Source organism: Hemicordylus capensis, chromosome 5, assembly GCF_027244095.1.
Source record: "Hemicordylus capensis ecotype Gifberg chromosome 5, rHemCap1.1.pri, whole genome shotgun sequence".
NCBI lineage: Eukaryota > Metazoa > Chordata > Lepidosauria > Squamata > Cordylidae > Hemicordylus > Hemicordylus capensis.
Window position 1 is genome coordinate 243,274,701 of NC_069661.1, and position 21,543 is coordinate 243,296,243.

At 42.1% G+C, this 21,543-nt stretch overlaps 1 protein-coding gene across 23 annotated transcripts in view; it reads left to right on the forward strand.

Moving 5' to 3' along the window:
- PLEKHA5 (pleckstrin homology domain containing A5) overlaps positions 1-21,543 on the forward strand; it is a 261,638-nt gene that overhangs the window by 113,243 nt on the left and 126,852 nt on the right. The window contains exon 1 of one of the 23 annotated variants that reach the window (XM_053252342.1): positions 12,298-12,808. The exons of the other annotated variants lie outside the window; for them this stretch is intronic. Within the exon in view, the coding sequence (XP_053108317.1) occupies positions 12,789-12,808 (20 nt within the window). The 5' untranslated portion in view covers positions 12,298-12,788. Of the gene's footprint in view, positions 1-12,297; positions 12,809-21,543 lie in introns of those variants that run through there. 23 annotated transcript variants of the gene reach the window in all.

A 21,543-nucleotide genomic window follows, 5' to 3' on the forward strand; every position in this document is an offset into this window, starting at 1 on the left:
AGCTTGGCTGCCCCAGCTTCTGTAGCCCAGGAGACTCTCTTTCTGGTTCAAATCTTGTCAAATCTTGCTCAAACCCCAACTGAAATCTTGCTCAAACCCCAACTGAAAATGGGGAGAAGTCGGCATACTAATAGAGAAGCACACAAAAGTCTAGGTCAGGAAGTACTTGATTCCAAATGACATAAAGTATAAAGCAATGTTGTGCATAAGAGGCATCAAAGTAGTTCTCTACACATAATGGCAAATCACATTCCAGTGTGTCGGTTACAGAGCCTGCCCTAGGGGGGCGTGGAGCTAGGGGTGAATCAGCAGGTGTGGGGCCCCCTTAACTTTTCAATCTAGTATACATTATAACACCAACACAAACATACATGCTTTAACACATTTGCATAACTTTCATTCCGAAATTGAATTATCCTGCAGTAAAAGAAGACATTTTGAAGAAGACACTTGGATTCCTAACATGACTATACATTTGTAAGGCACAAGTATAATTTTAACAAGGCACTCCACACTTTTGCATGGCGGCAAAATTAATGCAACCCTCCCCCCCCCTTACTAAAGGACGGTGGGAGGACAACTCTGTTTTTTAAAGGGTGGGTGGGTGGGGGAAAACAACTCTGCACCAAATTGTTCAGTGGGTGACATTCCTTCTACTTAAGAGGCCCCCTACCATTTTTACACAGTTTCTCTTTTCAGATAAGAACCATTGAAATGTCCCTCTTAATTTGAAGTACTTGGTTTTTAAATGAATTCACTCTCACTAGAATCAGTTATAGGGAATTAGACTGAACTCTTTTACACTAAATTTTTACACTAGGTTGTAGTGTATTATGTTAGTGATAAGCAAGATGTTGATTTTAAAAAAATGTTACTTTAGTGCCTACAGTTTTCAGGATTTATTGTGAATGAATTATTTCACAAATTATTGAGTTTACAATAACCTGCAATGATCTCTAACCATTTAAATGGAAAAGTCTAATTTTAAGCCAAAATTAGACTGATGGAAAGTACCATCCATCTAAATTATTGACAGAATGCCCACTGCCCCTCCATTTCAAAGGAAGAAAATAAACAATCTGTTAGCATTGACTGTACTCCACTAATATAATATATCCAATACATAATTGGATTGCTTATGATGCATTAGGCCAGACCTGTTCAACTTTGGCCCTCCTGCAGATGTTGGCCTACAATTCTCATAATCCCTGGCTGTGGACGACTGAGGAATTATGGGAATTGTAGTCCAAAAACAGCTGGCAGGGGGCGGGCGAAGTTGATCTAGGCACACTTAACTCAAAGTTTGATGGTGGCCACTGAGTGTATGGTTATAGTTAAATCATCTATTATATATTTTGAATATTTTTTGCAAAAAAAGTCTTACTTAACTTTCTAATGAACAATCCTGCCACTGAAATTAGTTGGATGTACTACTTTTTACATTTTTATCCCTATTATCTTGTTTACACAGTCAGACAGGTGTTGTTGACTGGTTTGTTTTATCCAGACATTGAGTCCTTCCCAAGGTTGTGGGGCTTGTGTTCTCTGATGAAGGTGAGAGCTAGGCCAGAGGTCCAACCATACTGGACAGGTCTCACCAGAGGAGCCAGACAAAGAGTGCCTCTCCCATCAACAATATGGTGAGACGTAACTTTAATACATCTATACCGGATTGGTCGTCACCTGGGTCAACAAGGACCGCGCCAGATGCTATAGTCCCTGGACATCTGGTGGCAAGTGGGCAACAGGACTCAGGATCTTCAGTTGAGCAACCAGGGCTGGAGACAGCAAAGTTACTGGAAGAAACGTCGCTTAAATGAAAAAAATATACGAAAAATGCCAACAAGGAAATAATGATCTGCTATTACAAGTCTAGTCCAACTAGAAGAGGTTATTTAAAAAGAATGTACCAAATTTGGAAAGAGAAGCATCCAGATACAGAAATAACAGAACAAAGGCTAGCAGACCAGAGAAGATTCATAATAAGAAATAAAGTATTCACAGAAGTTGAGCTGGAAGAACTGCAAAGAGCAACACAGGCTGAAGATATGGAAGAAGAATTACCACCAATTGAAGAAGTTGCTCAGGCGCAGTTGGAGGAGGTGTTGGAAATCGAGGATGCCACTGTTGCTGAACTGTCTCAAAATCAAAACCAGGCAACCTCCCCTTTGCCTTCACCTCAAAAACATGAATGCCGTTTAACAGGAAAGCAACAAGAACTAAAGCAAAAAACAACTGAGCACATGAACCAAACAACCACCAGGGTTCGACTTCCAGCTCTAAAAACAGTTGCCAAAAAACAACTTGCTCAGGCATTAAAAGATGTCAATGCTGCACTTGCAGAAATAACAACCAATAATTTGCAAGAAACAAACCAACTAATGTACAGTGCAGCAACAATAACAACACAAGAGCTAGGATATAAGATCAGTGGACCTGTCAAAAAAGAAAGCAGTTCTTCACCTAAATGGAAGATTAGATTAGAAAATAAAATCTCCAGGCTTAGATCAGATGCTAGTAAATTGAAAGATATGAAAGACAAGAAGCTGAAGAATGAAAACATCAAACAGTATCTGATCAAAAATACCACCTAGATTCAAGGAAAATTAGAGAAGTCCTGGAAATAATAAAGCAGCAAATAACAGCAGTGTCAAAGAAGATTAGCAGATATGAAGCCAGAATTACACAACACAGGCAGAATCTCCAATTCCAGTCGAATCAGAGACGTTTCTACCAAAGCATAGAAGGAGAAACTGCAAGAAACGTAGAAACACCAAATAAAGAAGAAACAGTGCAATTCTGGGGGAAATTATGGGACAATCCAATAGATTATAATAAAAAAGCAGGCTGGCTGAAAGAGGTCAAAAAATGTAACCAACAAATGCAAGATCTAATAATAACACCAGAATTAATAAGTGAAAGAGCAAAGAAAATTAAAAATTGGACTGCGCCAGGCGACGATGAACTGCATGGCTTTTGGCTTAAACACCTAACAAGCCTTCATAAACAACTATCAAAACAGTTCAATCACATTATGAAAGGCGGTGATATTGAACAATGGCTAACAACTGGGAAAACTCATCTCATCATGAAAGACCCAGCAAAAGGTGCAGTTCCAAGTAATTATAGACCGATAACCTGCCTGCCAACCATGTTCAAATTATTAACTGGAATAATAGCAGATGAAGTGATGCAACACTTATTAACTAACAAAAAGCTTCCAGTTGAACAGAAAGGAAATTGCCCGAACACCAGAGGCACAAAAGATCAGCTGCTGATTGACAAAATGATTTTAGAAAATTGCAAGAGAAGAAAAACCAATCTAAGTGTTGCATGGATTGACTACAAGAAAGCCTTTGATTCATTGCCTCACACATGGATACTAAAATGTTTAGAAACAACTAGTGTCAGCAAAAACATTCAGATATTTATTTAAAAAGCAATGAGCATGTGGAGTACACAGTTAACAATCAATGGTGTGGCACTTGGACAGGTTAGCATTAGAAGAGGCATTTTCCAAGGGGACTCACTATCCCCTCTATTGTTTGTAATTGCCATGACCCCACTTTCACAAATACTCAACAAAACAGGCCTCAGATACGAAACATCTAAAACATCCAGTAAAATCAGCCATCTGCTGTACATGGACGATCTGAAATTGTATGGAAAGTCCCAGTCAGAAATCGAATCACTGCTAAACACTGTCCGTATATTCAGTAGTGATATAGCAATGGAGTTTGGACTAGACAAGTGTGCTGCATTAATAATGTAAAGAGGAAAAATAACAAAAAAAAGAAGGAATAGAACTGCCCAATGGAAGCAAGATCAAGAACCTGGAAGAGAAAGAACGTTACAAATACTTGGGCATTCTCCAGGCTGATAACATCGCACACATTGAAGTTAAAAGAAAAATTGGAAGTGAATACATCAGGAGAGTTAGAAAAATCCTCAAGTCCAAACTCAATGGCGGAAACACCATACAAGCCATAATCACCTGGGCTATACCTGTTATCAGATACACTGCAGGGATAATAGACTGGACCCAGGCAGAGCTAGAGACGCTAGATCGTAAGACCAGGAAAATCATGGCCATCAATCATGCTCTGCACCCCCGCAGTGATGTAGATAGGCTCTACCTCCCTCGCAGCTCAAGTGGAAGAGGAATGCTGCAAGTCCATCAAACAGTAGAGGAGGAGAAAAGAGGCCTTGAAGAATATATCAAGGACAGTGAAGAAGATGCACTTCAAATGGTCAAGAACGAGAAACTATTCAACACCAATGAAAGAAAGCAGGCCTACAAGAAAGAACAAGTCAAGAACCGAGCAGAAAAATGGAGAAATAAGCCCCTGCATGGTCAATATTTGCACAATATAAGTGGAAAATCAGACATCACCAAGACCTGGCAATGGCTTAAGAATGGCAACTTGAAGAAAGAAACAGAGGGTTTAATACTGGCTGCACAAGAACAGGCACTAAGAACAAATGCAAAAAGAGCAAAAGTCGAAAAATCCACAAAGGAAGAGCAGAAGTCGAAAAATCCACAACAAAGAGCAAGTGCCGCCTTTGTAAAGAAGCAGATGAAACAGTGGACCACCTGATCAGCTGTTGTAAGAAGATCGCACAGACTGACTACAAACAAAGGTATGACAAGGTAGCAGGGATGATACACTGGAACATCTGCAAAAAATACAAGCTACCTGTCGCCAAAAATTGGTGGGACCATAAAATTGAAAAAGTGGTAGAAAATGAAGATGTAAAAATATTATGGGACTTCCAACTACAAACAGACAAACATCTGCCACACAATACACCAGATATAACTGTAGTCGAGAAGAAAGAAAAACAAGTGAAAATAATCGACATAGCAATACCAGGGGATAGCAGAATAGAAGAAAAAGAAATAGAAAAAATCACCAAATACAAAGATCTACAAATTGAAATTGAAAGGCTGTGGCAGAAGAAGACCCAAATAATCCCAGTGGTTATTGGCGCCGTGGGTGCAGTCCCAAAAGACCTTGAAGAGCACCTCAACACCATAGGGGCCACAGAAATCACCATCAGCCAGTTACAAAAGCAGCTTTACTGGGAACAGCCTATATTTTGTGACGATATCTATAATAACCAACAGTATTGATGATAAAATTCTGGCATCCCAGGTCCTTGGGAAGGACTCGATGTCTGGATAAAACAAACCAGTCAATAACAAATAACACCTTTCTGACTGTGTAAACAAGAAATAATAATAATAATAATAATAATAATAATAATAATAATAATTCAATTTCTATACCACCCTTCGAAAAATGGCTCAGGGTGGTTTACAAAGAGAAATAATAAATAAATAAGATAGTGAAAAGATTTAAATATAATATTGTTTGTACAGTATTTATATATAACTATCTGATTTTAACTGATACTGTTCTCACTCAATCAAATCAGTAACTCCAAAACCACATAATGCCTGAAAGAAATGGAAGATTTTTCTTGGATTCACATTTGCCATGTATGGCCACTACTCAATAAAATGAATAACATTGTAGTGCAGAGCAGCATAGAAATTCAGTTCTTCTCCCAATGTGATATATTTGAACTCCCTCAGCATGCCTCAGAAACCATTTGGGCTTTTCAAATGTTTCAGTAGAACGCTAAAAACAATCTTCAATCAAGGCAAGAGGGGAGAAGGTTGGGCACCCAAAGAGACTTAAAAAACACACAAATAGCTTTTTGTGCAGACTGTGCATTGGCTAGTTCCCTCCCTTTGCAAGTTAAAAAAAACCCTATTGTGAAGAAAGATTCTTGAGGGCACAAACAATTGAACTCACAAGAATGTAAGCATATGAAAACAAGTATATTTATGCAAATATGCAATAACATAAACATTTCAACATTTAACTTAAAATAGCCCCATCCCACATGTTTCTTTCCCCACTCCCTCCTCTGTCTCTAAAGGGTCCAATATTAAAGGAACTGAATTTGCATGAATGTAAAGATGTACAAGTCTACTTAGCAGATACACACTAGCAGAAACATTTCTGCTAGCTAGATACACCAGCAGAAACATTCCAACATTCAAAACTCCCAAGACGCGAGGTCCAGCCCAGCCCACAACAGCAGAGGTGGGCAAAAGGTAGACGGGGATGGGGGATCTGCCAGGAACTCTTGAGTGGTTTTCAGTAGATTGATTAGAGTTTCCAATGCTGAAGAGTTTAACAGTACAAAGTACAGTAAAGTTACCAGTAAAAAGGTATCTGCCGTCATGGTCCTTCAGCGCCCTGCTGCTGTTCTACTACTCGCTCACCTGCCACTCCTGGTGCATGTCCATGCTCCTCGACAACTACCGTCTCTTTGTTGCAGAGAGACTGCAGAATGGAGGTAGGCCGGGGCTGTAACCAGCTCGCCCCTTTCCCTGGTTGGCCAATCCTGGCCACATGTAGGGGGAAGCAAGATGGTGGTGCCATGCCTGCCTCGGTGCTGACCTGCCTCCCCTGACTGGCTGATCCCGGCCACATGCAGGGGGAGGCAAAATGGCAGCACTGTGCAAGATAGTGGCGCTGCGCCTGCCTCGGCGGGGAGCACAGGCATAAGCCGAGAGGCAGGCTCGCCACTCACTTGGCTACCACCATGGGGTCGCCCCGCCTTAAGGACGGGCCTGGTCTGTTACCAATACTAATTCAATGTATGTATTTCTGTTCATTCAAAGCTCCATGAACCTTTGGTGGTAAGCTGAGTGCTCCTAAACTACAATTCATGTGAAAATACTGAGTGAGTTGCGTTCAAAATCTTCATCCCAATGTCTTGTTTAAAAAAATAACTTGTTCAAATGCCACTGGCTTGGAATCAAGATTTACAGGTTAGCCAGTGACGATGGAAAAAATGATGTTAGAAGGGAGGTTTGGATCAAGATTTTGAAGCATCAGTACCATTGCTCAGATGTATTTTGTTTGGCTGCGAACCATGTTCACCCAAGTGTGTTGGAATCTACAGCGATTCATATGTCCGATACTGAAATTCCCTCCTGAGGTGGCTGTGTGTGCCACTCTTCCATTCTTCTGTTCAGTGATCAGAGAGCACCCCAGTCCATACATTTCATGCAGGGATAGTGCTGCAGTAATATGGCGGAGTGGCAGCACGAGTCCCTTGCCCCTCCATTCCTGCCAGTTAGGTCTCTCCTCTACCATGCCATTTCAATGCTGCCAATGGATGGATGAGTGAGTCGGGACAATGTCTTGTGTCTATGCTTCATAAGCCCTGTGGAGTGTGGCAAGGTAGTGGTATACCCAAATTGAAGGTCTGGATATGTGCTTCCTGTAACTGCTTGAGTGTAAACCTCTGACTAGGCAACCCCAGTACTCACCAGAGGAGTGGGAATGTGGCATTACAGAAAATTTAGCATACTGATATCAGTATGCTGAATTTTCTGTAATGCCACCCTCCAGTCCTGGATGTGACTGAGAAGGTGGCAGATTGGTGCACTCACCTGCATTTCTTCATCCGTTCTTCTGCTAGCTAATTGAGATCTAAACTAAACTTTAATGGTCCAGCTGGACTTCATTTAGAATGGTTTTTTCCCCAAGCCTTAGAATGCGTTATGAATTACTATTCTGGCCCAAATAATTTTTGGTATGCATGTTAAGACTGCCAAGTAGCCATCTTAATATTGTATCAGTCTTTTTTGTTTTGACTTCATCATTTCCAGTTTCTCTTGAACTTCAAGTCCGACTCTTGTTAAAGCAGAAAGTTGGAGCAGGCAGATCCACAAACTTGTAAGCAGAAAGTAAATTGGGTCAAAGCTGACAATCATCCCACTCCATTAGGAGAGCTGTTTGCATGATTTGGCTGAGAATGTCAAATAAATGCTGTTCATCAGCCCTTCACTCGCTCTTTGAGTTGCCTGTTGACAAGGACTTTTCCCTTTGGAGCTGGTACTGACGTTTGCATTACTTGGCACCTGCTCCTTTGCTGTGTTTGTCTATTGCCTAACTATGGCTTTTGATGGATTGGAGCTGGGGTGAAGGCAGGGATGGGGGAAACAGGAAACATTTCCATTGCTGCTCTGCCAAAGATGAAATTTAGGATTTTGCAAGAGCATTAGAATTGAAGTACGCTGCTTGCATACACCAGCAAGTTGAATGTTGAAAATGCCTTAAGGAGTGTCACTCTATATTTTACCGGGGGCTACAAGTTGCCCCTGAGGCATGTTCTACCCAGTGCCCCCCACCCAGCACACATCTCCTCCCACCCCCAGTTCAGTACCAATCTGCAAAGGAGTTGTTTTCCTAGCTATTAAATAAAGAGATTATGGTAGCCTTAACTTTGGCCAGTCCTCCTTGAACTTCAGGACACTCAAAAGTGTGGAAAACTGCGCTCTTATGAGTTAGTGTTTTGTTTTTGGTTTTTAAAAATGTATTCACTGCTTTCAGGCCATCTTGCAGCAAAGTTAATCATGTTCATTGAGTGTTGAACATGAACATGGATTATAAACAAGCAGGTTTAGAATATATCTGTGTCCTGTTTTCCTTTCTGAGAAGGCAAGAATTCAGCAAAAAAAATGAAATGAATGTCTCTGGAACTTACAACAAATTTTCTATAAAATCTTTGTTGAATCTGATTCCCTTGTTTGCTGTCCTGACAGAATGATTAGTTTTCTTCTCTTGTAAGACAGACTGGTCAAATCTTTTATGGTTGATTTCATAGACTGCTGTGCATTCTTGCTGTTATATCTATCAGAAAGTAACCCTGTTCAGACATTGTGCTGTACCTGCGTTCAGCTTTCTGCACTCTTGTGGGTGTGGACTGTGCCTACATTCATTTTAAAAGGGAACCAGGGTACCAGCAGCTTTATATGCAGGATATAGTTAGGAAGCATGCTGCTGTACCTGCTTTCAGCATAACATGTGAATAAACTGTACCTGTGTACAGATACTTGTGTTCACTGTACACAGATTGTATGAGGAACATAACATCTGAATAGGGCGAGTGAGTGGTACATCCTGGACACAGTGCTACCTTAATAAAAGATCAATCTTTTATTAAGATTAATCTTGTACTGATCTTAATAAAAGATCAGTCTTTTATTAACGCACAATTAGCATCTTTACTGAGCGCAGAACATAAGCAAATGTGATAACTTTAAGCAGTGATCTCCAGAATGAATGCCTTATTGTACCAGACTGTCAGCAGGATTTAATGTGCAAGGGTCCTATTTGAGTAGCTGAAACTCTCAGTGGGACAATGTCTTGCTTATTGAACTTGGTTCCCTTGTCATGTCTTACTGCACTTTGGATTGTGGTGTGCGTCGTGGGCAGATGGATACAGGAGCATGCGTCAAATTTGGTTCCCATGATTTCCAGGCTTTCTTTAAAACCAAACAAAAAGCCACACACACGTACGTCTGCAAAAGTCTTGGGGCAGTCTGCCTCAGTCAAAGTTGCTCTAGCCAAGCTGACCACCCAGGGGCCCCATCCTCCTACAGAAGAATAAACTGCCCGCATGTCAATAGACCCATTGATTTATAGTGGCCTCATTATCGGGAGGAAGCTTTGTGTGATCAGATCCAACTTTTGTGCAGAGCAGAATGGGTTCTCTGTCCAGTAATGACTTCTCAGAACAGTAATCATACAGTAACAAAACATGCTGATTGGATTGCGTTAATTCCTGGAAGCTGGCTAAAGAGGTGACATGTTCTCACCACAAGGGGGCGCAGAGGCTGCTCACGGTTTTGGTGAAGGGCTTCTCGCTCCTTCCTCCGTGCTGTAGGCTGTGTGTGCAACTGGACACCCTGCTTGCTTTGCTGCTGCTGCTGGCACGAAGGTTTGAAAAACCTATTTTGCGGTGAACGAAATGCGTAAGAAAATCAATTAGGTCTCATGATTGCTTTTGCGGGGAGAAAAGCACATTCCATATTTATGGCTGGATCAAGAGTCATGAAGTCTGCTCTAACAAAAGGAGAGAGGGGAAAACGCTAGAGTTTGCATTAGTCTTAAGGAGCAGTGGGTGGCTATGCAGTCACAAGCAGAGACCTAAAATCATTTTCTCGGTTTTCTGCCAAACAGCTCTAGTTAATCGCTAGCTAGCTTTCTGTGATTAGATTTACCATAAATATTGAGCGGGTCTGCAGCTTTTCAGGAGTGCTACCTGCATTTAGAGTAAATCATTCAGAGACTAAACTTGCCAGAGTTTAGCAATAAAATGAGCACAGGGTCAAAACGTCCCCCTCCACATTCTGCAAAAGGTTTAAAATACTCCCCTTCCCCCTGGAAAGTAAGTTTCAAAGAGTTTTGAATTCCAGGGTGAGCCTAAGCCGGTCCTCTACACTGGTGCAATCAAAATATCTTCTGCCCATTAAGATGCAAGCTAAGGGCATTTGCTAAATGAGCAATCGCCAAGATCCAGTCTTGGGCTCATTGGAATGGCTCAACAGGTTTGTTGGTTGTGGACCCAGTCACCTCAGGCTAGAGATGAAGTGATGTGGGAGAAAGGTGTGTGCACGTGCACACACGTTTTTGTAGTGGTATGGTGTAGAGCCAGCATGGTGTAGTGGTTAGAGTGCTGGACTAGGACCAGGGAGGCCTGAGTTCAAATCCTGATTCAGTCGTGATACTTGCTGGGTGACTCTGGGCCAGTCACTTCTCTCTCAGCCTAACCTACTTCACAGGGTTGTTGTGAGGAGAAACTTAAGTATGCAGTACACCGCTCTGGGCTCCTTGGAGGAAGAGCAGGATATAAAATGTGGTGGTGGTGGTGGTGGTGGTGGTGGTGGTGATAAGGCGTAGGCTGAGTGGCACTAGGGGAGGAGCTGTAAGACTCCCATGGGCGGGGGAGAAATGTGATGCCTAGATGAGCTGGCTTGGTCTATATTTTTTGAGGGACCGCCTGCTCCCAAGGGTTGCTGCCCGCTTGACTAGGACATCTGGGGGGGCCTTGCTCCGGGTGCCGACAATGAGGGAGGCCCGGCTGTCGTGCACTCGGGACAGGGCCTTCTCTGTTGCTGCCCCTAGACTCTGGAATGCTCTCCCGGTGGCCATTCGTTCCTCGGACTCCATCACAGCTTTTAGAAAGCTTTTAAAGACTTGGCTTTTTTACCCAGGCTTTTACATAATCGTCTTTTACTGCTGTTCTTGTGTGTTATTATCTGTTGTCTTGTTTTTATGCCTGTTTTTAGCTTGATGTTTTTATTGCTTTTTACTGTATGTTTTTAATTTTTGTAAACCGCCTTGGGGTTTTCTTTTAACGAAAGGCGGTATAAAAATTTTAAAATAAACAAACAAACAAACAAATAAATAAAAATACATTCTGTGAGAGTCTTTGGATCACGACAGAGCTGGAAAAATCTAGTCAGATTTCATAAGGGTTGGGGAAAACTTCCCTGCCCTAATGCTGCCTTTCATCTTTTTGTGGCGATGGACTTTAAAGGGCCAGAGCAGATATAATGCCCTTGATCTGGAGGTGGTTTTAAATCCTTATTCACATCAAACAGTGGTTAGCGTTTGCCATGGCCAAGACTGGTGCCAGCATTACCCTTAAGCATCCCAATGGTGCAAAACTGCACTTGGGGAATGGAGGGGGGAGCACACTGCCCCATAGCGTGGGGATTGTTGCTTCTGCTCCAGCCCTGATTGAGGCTGCTGGGGGAGTTGTTCTCTTCCCACACTGTCTCTTCTGTTGCAGAAGCTGCTATCAGGTTTGTTTCTGCCATTCCTTGAAGGTAACACAATTAGGCTTACACAGGCTAGAACGTTCCAATTAGACCACATTGCTTTTTTTACACAATGCCAATTCTGTTGTCAGAGCAATACAGCACCGTAGACTGGCAGCGGTTATGGAAAATGAAGGCCTTGGTTTTTCCATAATATAAGCACCTGACACACATGTTGATTATGCAAGCTTCCCTGGAATATATATACCTGCCCTCTATCTTTATTGAGGAATGATGGTAGATCATCCTTTTAGGCTGTGTAAGCCCTATGGACACCCTGGAAAGGCTAAGATTATGAAAGTCGGCATTTCAGAATCAAAGTGATAGGATCAGGCCTAAGAATAGATTCTGATCCCTTTCTAAACAAAATATACACCCACCCAGCTATCTGAAGGAATTATCTTTAAAGTATGTTGGATATTGTGTGTCTAAAGCTAGGCAGAACACATGTATTGGTGTGGGAGCAATTATACTTTCAGAAGGCTTACCACTCTGATTCTTTAGCACTTTGTTGGGCTTTTGGGGTGTGTGTGTGTGTGTGTGTGTGTGTGTGTGTGTGTGTGTGTGTGTAGAGAGAATTAATAATCAGGAGTGATTTTGCCTCCAGAAAGCAAGGAATATCATGTTTATAATGGGTGAAGCACACCACCCAGATCACTGTGAGTGCTGCTTTAGCTTGATGTTTTCTGACAGTCTTAAAATCCAGCTAGAGGAGGTGGAGTAAATTCAAGAATCTGCTTTTTCCGTGTTGTGAGGAAACTCTTTTAAATGTAATCAGGGCCTTTTGATGTTGTGAAAGAGAAATGATGGATGTGTCTTTTGGGTGAGAAGCGTGCCTGTTCAGACTGCCTCTGTTACACAACAGTGTTTGACTTGAGAGAATGGGGCTGATGATTCTGAGCTTCAGTAATGTTTCCGAAGCAGTGTGACATCACTCCAGTATCGGTTTTCCAGCCAGGCTAGCAACTCTCACAACCAGGATGCTTTTTCTTAGTGCCAGGACTGTGTGCAGCTCATTGGGGAACAGCTTCAGACAAAAGGGTTGCTCCTGATATTTTCCCAAGTGCTGCTTGTTTTAAGGCTTTGGCGAAGAATGAATATCTCCGAAGGCTGGTAAGTGATGCTTGTTGATCTGATCATTTCTCTTTCAGCCGACTAAACAAGAATATGCTTGGATAAACCCAGCCACCTTTAAACACACGCAGACTTATGAAGTGCCGTAGTTCCATGTCCGGACTGAGAGCGGACATGTGGGGTGTGTGCATCCTTCACTCGGTTATGTGAAGTCCTTGCTAATTGCTCATAGCTGAAAGGCTTTTATTCAAGCAATATTGTTGTGTGCTTTAAAGAACAGGGGGAAAAGAATCACTAGCTGGAGAAAATTTATTGCATGCTGCATGTAGAACAGTATTTAAACAGTTCAGATAAAAACAACTTTAGAAAGTGTACCCACTTTCTTCTCCCTGTCCAATTTGGTAGGTAGATGAGATAAGGCTGCTGAAATACTGATGTGCCATCGAAATTATTGATGGTGCCTGGGATATTGCTACAGATAATAGGTACAATTCATAGCTGCTGCTCTGCAATGGAGAAGTTGTGCAGAGGCGAGAGTAACCCCAAAGAATTCGCATTGAGGAATGATAATTTCAGCATTCTACATTATGGAGATACTGTTTGAAATATGCTTGCTTTTATGAACATTACCTGAAAAGCAAGGTATCTGCTGAGATAAAAGGACTGAGGTCAGTATTCATGTCCATCATCAGTGAAGGCATAGACACGATATAATTGGGGAATTTGAGGGCTAGGTAAGATGACTTTTAAAAGATCTTCTAGCCAGACCACATTTCCCAAAGTAGCTGCCTGGCTGTAGCTGTGTCCTCCACAACAGATGTTTGTTTAAACTCCTTAAAAAAAACCCAAAAAACTTACAGAAGCTTCATTTTCTTTTCACCCCTTTTTATTGTTAATATGGTTGCAATCTTTTCCTAAAATCAAAACCTTAGGGTTTTTTACTTACAGTTCCTGGTACACATCCTGGTACCATAGTAAGTACTAACCATTTAGTTAGTGTTGAGTGATTATTATTTTTTAAAAATCTGAGATCTTCAGGCATCTGTTTGAATATTGCCTTAAAGTGCATAATGTATTTGGTTTGCAGATTCTGAAGATCTGAATTCTGTGTGTGCTCATTTCGTATGCAAGCTAACCCCCACCCACCTCCCCCACATATGTCCCTGAAATGATCACGCATGTTACATTTTCCATTGAAGAGCTGCTTATGGGAGAAGCAGGCTTAATTGTAACTGCTGTCAACATGTTATGTGTGTGTAAAAGAACAGAGCAGTTCATTGGAAACCTTTCAATTTTAAAGCACTGTGTTGTGCAGATAACGTTCTACTGTTATTTATGAACAGATAAATCTCACCTGTGGTGTAAACCTGACTCGGATACAATAAAGATGTTGGGACTTGATGGATAAACCTAATATTAAACTCATCCAACTTTTCTAGGGCACCTACAGTGTAAAGCTCCTAAACACAGCAAATGATAGCTATCTATTTCTGGCAGGCAGAGATGCAGAGGCCAGAATTCTGATGGGCTGATTTAGTCAATTTTGTACCGAAGTGTTTGCTTTCAGAACTAGAACAGAGTCATTCTTTGGTTCCTGTTCTGTGGTACAACAACACTGATTTCTGTGCTGTTAAGTCATAATTTAATATTGTAAGTTCTCCTGTAGCCTTTTCTCATCATAAGCAGGGTGTGGTAATTGGGTTCTGTTAAAACCTGCTAAGGTTAAAGCATGATGTTGTCAGGAGTTCCACCTTCAGCTTTCTGGAATGTGTAGAAACATTCTTGCTTCATGCTCAGCCTTACATGGGTTAACATCGACCAGTATATTAAATAAAGCACAGATTTCCCTAGGACAACCTGGTGCTTATGATGCCTAGCTGCTGTGGATGAAGAATGAAATACTCCCACAAGGCGTCAGGAGGGGGAGAGGAGTGGTCACATCTGGGATAGCACCTCCGCTTGGCTTACAGGCCGGGTCAAGTTGCTAGGATCCTTAGAGGAAAGGGTTTCTTGGCTTCCCGAGCCAGCCCTGCCAGGCTATAGCTGGTTTTTGTTGCAATTCATTGTTGAGCTCCGCCCACACTCCCACCCAAAGAGTCCCAAAGAGTTGTTTGCCGCAAATCAATAAGCGACATGTCCTGCCGGGTAGAGTGGCACTGGCCCTCTGCCACACTGTGGTGGGGGACCATCCATTCGCTACTTACGTCTCTGTGGTCTGGGCAGATATGATCCTGAGGCCCAACCAAGTGACAAGACAGCTTGCTCCCTTCTCTCCCTCCCCTCATGGCAGGGAACAAGCTGGTCTTGGTACAAAGCGGTAGGAAAGCACACCCTTTCCCTTCCCTGTTCTGAGCAGGGAAGGAGCAGCTGGGGATAGCCAGCTGGTTGGCCTGGGCTTCCGTAGGAACATCGGAAGCTGCTTTCCCCCAAGTCTGATCACTGGTCTAGCTTGCTCAGAATTTTGGATCGAGGTTTCCCCCAGTCCTCCTTGGAGACGCCAGGGGCTAAACCAGGGATTGAACCTTGTGCATGCTAACCATGTACTATACCATTGAGCTACAGGCCTCCCACCTCACTTCAGTAGCAATTAGAGTTTACCGGTGCCAGCGGAGCAGTGTAGGTGTCGCACATGAGGCCCCCAAAGAGGTCCATTGTGAGGCCTCCCTTGTTTTCCCAGGCATGCAAGAAGACATTAATTAGCTTTCACGAACATTCCTCCCCGCAGGTAAACCAGGAGGTAGGGCCATTACGACTGAGGAGTGGGTCCACAATTTCCCAGACAGGCTGTGTCTTGCAGCCGTGTGGTGGTGGTATCGTAATATACATTTCAATCTTTTCCCAAATAGCTCAGGGTGGTATACATGGTGCCCACCCTTCCCCCATTTTATCTTCATAACTTAAGGTAGGTTGTATACAGTGTAGTACAATGCTTTACAAGGTGGGCTTGCTTGAGAGATTAGGAACATAGGAAGCTGCAATATACTGAGTCAGACCATTGGACCATCTAGCACAGTATTGTCTACACAGACTGGCAGCAGCTTCTCCAAGGTTGCAGGTAGGAATCTCTCTCAGCCCTCTCTTGGAGGAGCTGCCAGGGGGGAACCTTCTGCTCTTCCCAGAGCAGCTCTATCCCCTAAGGGGAATATTTTACAGTGCTCACACTTGTAGTCTCCCTTTCATATGCGACCAGGGTGGACCCTGCTTAGCTCAGGGGACATGTCATACTTGATGCCACAAGACCAGCTCTTCCTCTCATTACTTGCCTAGGTTCACCCAGTGAGTTTAATGACAGAGTGGGAATTTGAACCCCGGTCTTCCTGCTCCTTGCCCCACACTAGCTACTGTGTCTAAGGGTTTTGGCATCCTTAATCTGTTATGAGAGCTTGTAATCAGTGCTCTTGGTTACTTCCAGCAATGTGTCTGTGAAGTTTGTTCTCCGTGTTGGTCTAAACTTGTTTTTGCATTTATTCATCTCCTGTTACTCAACCTCCTGTCTCTGCTACAAGAGTGTAGATTGTACACTCTTCAGAGCAGGAGTTAGTAACTTACTTGTAGTACCATCTATGCCAGGCCTGCACAACGTAAGGCCCGGGGGCCGGATCCGGCCCACAGGGCCTTTTTTCTGGCCCCAGGGGTGGCCCAAAGTATTGTGGTGCCTGAGGTGAGGTGCAGAATACCCCATGGACTTGGTGGGGGTCATCCCTCCCCCCTTCAGAATTGATCTCTGCAAGCATTGAAAGTGCAGGGGGAAAGAGGAAAGGTTGCCAGGAGCCTCCTCCTTACGTTCTCATGCTATGGGTAACTAATAATTGCTTTCATTAAAATTTTTAATGATTATTAATGTGCTGAAAATTTATCTGCCCACCAGGGTATTTGACTTGTGCACCCTATGCAGATAATGCTAGATGAATACAGTTGAGGCTTGTTGAAAGTTATGGTTGAGAATAGGGATGTGCATGAATTGATTTCTTCAATTCGTTTTGTGCCCAAATTGAATCACCCTTGATTTGTTTTGTGCCCAAATCTGCCCCCCCCCCAGAATCACCCCAGATTCTAATTGGATTCAATTCAATTCAAATTTGGATCTATTCAGGCCACTTATAAAGTTCCTGGGCACCAAATTTGGCTGGTGGGTAGGTCCCCATTGATGCCAAATTGCAAGTCAGTGGGGCATTTGGTTAATTCTTACTGATTTTTTTTTTTAGTTTTTACTGATTTTGTATATTGCTGCCATAGGAAATAATGGGGATTCGAAGTCGCCTTATCCTAACGCTAACATGGATCCCCAGCTTTAATTTATTTTCTTTTAAGCTAAACTCTAGAGTTATGGAGCAAAATGTGTGGCCACTATTTTTCAAGTGTTGGGATTCTTTGCTGTATAACAACTTGTCGTCATAATGAATCCCTGTGAGGATTCATTGCACAACTTCATTTCTTCTGCTCATTTTGACTGTCATTGGCAAGTGCCAACTGTCAGCTGCCATGTGTCAACTACACCCCCCCCCACACACAGGGGTACTCAGTTTGTTTTTTAAGGGTGTTTTTTTTAAAGTGTTTAGAATCTTTGGTGTCTTCATTACACACCTTCATTTCTTCTGTTCATTTTGACCCCACTGCTTTGCAGGTGGGGCTGGGGAATTAGTGGCATCCCATGTGCCAGCTACCCCCCAAACCACAAGCCAGTGGGTACTCAGTTTCTATTTTAGGAATTTTTGAGGTGTTTAGACACTTGGGTGTGTAGTGAATCCTCATAGGGATTCATTATGAGGAAAGGTTATTAGACACCAAAGAGTCTAAACACACATTTGAAAAAGATCCTGGAACATAAACTGAGTAGTACCCCACTGCTGTGTGGGTGGGGGGGGGGTGTAGTTTATTTATTTATTTATTTATTTATTTTTACATTTTTATACCGCCTTTCGTTAAAAGAAAACCCCAAGGCGGTTTCTTTGCTGTAGTTGGCACCTGACAGTTGACACTTGGTACTGTCCAAAGACAATCAAAATGAATAGATAAAATGAAGGTGTGTAATGATGAATCCTCATAGGGATTCATTGAGGAGAGGTTATTACACACCAAAGAATCCAAATACTTGCAAAATAGTGACGACACATTTTGCTCCATAACTCCACTTCTACAAGGGCTAGAGCTTAGCGTTTAAAATAATGTTTTTTAAAAGAAAGAAAGCTGGGAATCTGGGGGAAATGGTAGAAGGATTTTGAATCTCAAAGCAATTCAGATGGAATCTGGCGCACCTTGATTTGGACCCGAATCTAGCCAATGGACCACAGGGGCGATTTGTTCTGCCTCCAAATCACCTAGATTAGGTTACAAATCAATTTGCACCCAAATCGATTCACATATCCCTAGTTGAGAACTTTTGAGAGGCTCTATGTTCTCTGTTCTTTGCCAATTCTTCTCCCTATAGCAGAGTGTCAGTGGAGGAATCCTGAGGGCCCTATCCTGATTTTCTCCACAGCCTCTATTGAGAGCATTATGGTAGTGGTTAAATGATGTAGATTTATAGCATTCTGTTTCACAATTCTTTTGTATTTGGGGCATAGTAATAGCACTCCATAACAAGGCGGTGGTTTTGATGTTTTAGAAGGGGCATGATCAAGACTAAATAAAGCCATTTAAAATCACACTCATTTCCATGGGAGATGTTCCACCACATATTGAAAAATCTCCCATGGTTGGATTGTTTTCTGTTGGTAGTGTTTCAGATTTAATATAGCCGGTCATTGAGGCACCATGAATCTTGTGAAGGGAATGTAGAAGTGTATTTAATCTCATTTGGGCCACTATTGCATCAAGATAATTGGATTTCTTTTGAAATCACACAAGCCTAGGACTATTTGATAATTAATCAGAGAGGGGTAACATTTAACGGAATTGTTTATTATGATATCCTTCCTTTTTGGTAAAGAAACACATTCTGCTTGTAGAGAAAGCTAATGGGAATACAGTCCGTATCATTAGCTTGTCTGTCTAGCTTGGTGCAGTAAGAATTAAGGCAGTGGTTTTAAACATTGCTCCGAAGAAGCTGTACATATTCAGAGACCAGTAAACGTTTTAAATTTAAATGCTAACTTTTTTAAAAATTTCAAATGCTTGCTTAGACTTTTTCAAAACCAAATGTTTCTACATGATTAGTGGACGCCAGGTTGGTCTCTGGGTCATCTCGAGCTATGAGCCCCACTGCCCATTGAGGTCATCTGAGGAGATCCGTCTCCAGTTACCGCCGACTCGTTTGGTGGCTACACAGAGACGGGCCTTCTCGGTCGCTGCCCTGAGATTGTGGAATGCGCTCCCTGCTGAGATACGATCCTCCCCATCTCTGGCAATTTTCAAAAAACACCTGAAAACACATCTTTTTAACCAAGCTTTCTCAGCCTTTTAAAATTTGTTGGTTTTAATTCTGTGATTGATTTTAAATGGTTGAATTGTTTTAACTTTTTATGTGTTTTGATTGTTTTATGTTAACCACCCAGAGATGAAAGTTTGGGCGGTATATAAATGTGATTGAATGAATGAATGAATGAATGAATAAATAAATAAATAAATGTGGTGCTTTGATAGCGCCTCTTCCCAATAGCTTCCTATCCTATCTTTAAGGTAATCTTTGGAGGCTCTCTTCTGACACCCCCCCCCCCAATGCCCTCCCTTGGGAGATTCACCTCTCTTAAGCTTGTCGGAGGAAAGGAAAGTTTGTGCCATAGAATCAGTGTCAACTCCTGGCGACCACAGATCCGTCTGGTTTTCTTGGTAGATTACAGGAGTGGTTTGCCATTGCCTTTCTCCTTCGCAGTTTGAGATGATGCCTTTGCCGTTGTCACTGAAGTGAGCATCCGTCTCCAGCATCTTCCTATATCGCTGCTGCCCGATATGGGTGACTACAAATATATACTTACTAGGCACAGTCTGGGAAGCCAACCGGGGATTCAAACGAACAGCCTCTTGCTCCCTAGGCAAGCTGCTTCCCCCACTGTGTCACCACAGATTAAATTACTTAAATTTGTAATTGCTGGTTATCCTGACTTGCCTTGGCTCTGTCATCTTACTGGCAATTTTTAATGTGCTTAGTTTGTTTATATTTTAGATCTGTGTTGATTTCCTTTTTGTAGACCTCTTTGAGGACATGCATCAGTTGAGAAGTATATACATTTGATAAATACTTGCCAAAAACTCTTTAACTGATAAGTTAAGCTTCAAAATATATTTATATCTTGACAATATTTGCTTGCAAACAAGTAGTATGGAATTGTGGCTTCTGGCCCTTTCGTCTGGGGCTGCTTGAAAAAGATGTTTTCTACTGAATAAATATTTCATAAGCATAATAAAGCACCTATTTATATTTATAACTCTTGCTCTGCCTGCCCCATGGGCTTAGGGCACACAACAGCAATTGTGCAAAAATGTTCAGAAATACTTAGTAAAAATATGTCTTGCATGTATCTTATTTATTCGTTATTTTTGAAATGTATTGTTATTAAATAGCCTTATGGTTAACTACGCAGCAAATGGGTTCAAAGGTCTGTCTTATTACCTTCCTTTCCTGCTCTTCTTTTGAAGGAGCCCAGGGAATGTAAATGGAGATATCCTGTTAGGGTGGTTATAGCTGGAGCTTCAAGCCAGGCTTGCCTGTGCTGAATCCACTATACAATACTGACATTTATTTATTTATTTATTTATTTGATTGATTGATTGATTTCTATAATGCTGTTCTAAAAATGGCTCAGCGCGGTTTACACAGAGAAATAACAAATAAATAAGATGGATCCCTGTCCCCAAGGGGCTCACAATCTAAAAGGAAACATAAGGCAGATATCAGCAACAGTCACTGGAGGTAGTGTGCTGGGGGTGGATAGGGAGTGGAGAGGGCCAGTTACTCTCCCCCTGCTAAAGAAAGAGAATCGCCACATTAAAAGGTGCCTCTTTGCCAAGTTAGCAATACTCCACAGTATTTTTAGTTTGCATTATATTTTCAAAAAAAGAATGCAGTATTCCTTGGCGAGGGAAATTCATTGACTTCACTCAAATAGAAGAGTAGGTGCCATTCCATACTGTTCTTCCCTCTACATTTTCATCAGATCAGGATAGCTGTCGTTGTTCATTACCCTGGTAAATGTTGCTGGACTTGGGTTCTTTGCTCTAGTAGACTAGCTACCCATCTGCCACTGCAACCCCAGGATTATCTATGGGCAGCTTGTTTTCCTTCCCACTGGCCTGTAGCCTTGGCCCTTCTGACATGCAATTAGCTCCTTATCTCCCAGCAGCAGAAAGTGATAGCAGAGCCCATCAGTCACCTTTTGAAGGTGATACAGCAGCAATGCTAATAATGTAGGTGGCGTTGAAACACCTGTGCTATAAATGGTTTATTGCTGAGTGAGGTGTCAACAGTTCCCAAGCTACTTTCAGATTCCAGAACCTACAGAGTGTACAGCTCCTGAGACTCCCAACAAGTAGGTTTGCCCACCCATGCTAACTGGGCAAAGAGGCACGTTTTTAACATGGTGATTCTCTTTATTGAGCAGAAGGAGAGTAACTGGCTCTATACACCCCTATTTATTATTTATTATTTCTCACTGTAAACCACTTTTGTTGAAAAGCAGTGTAGAACTATTTTGTTGTTGTGCTTCAAATTTGCATTTGAAGGGCCATTAGATGACCTTAGAAAGTGGAACTCTATGAATTAGGCAGGGTTGAGAGACTAAAATATCTAAATTTGAACCCCAATCCATACCATTTTCAATATGTTTTACCTAAGAACT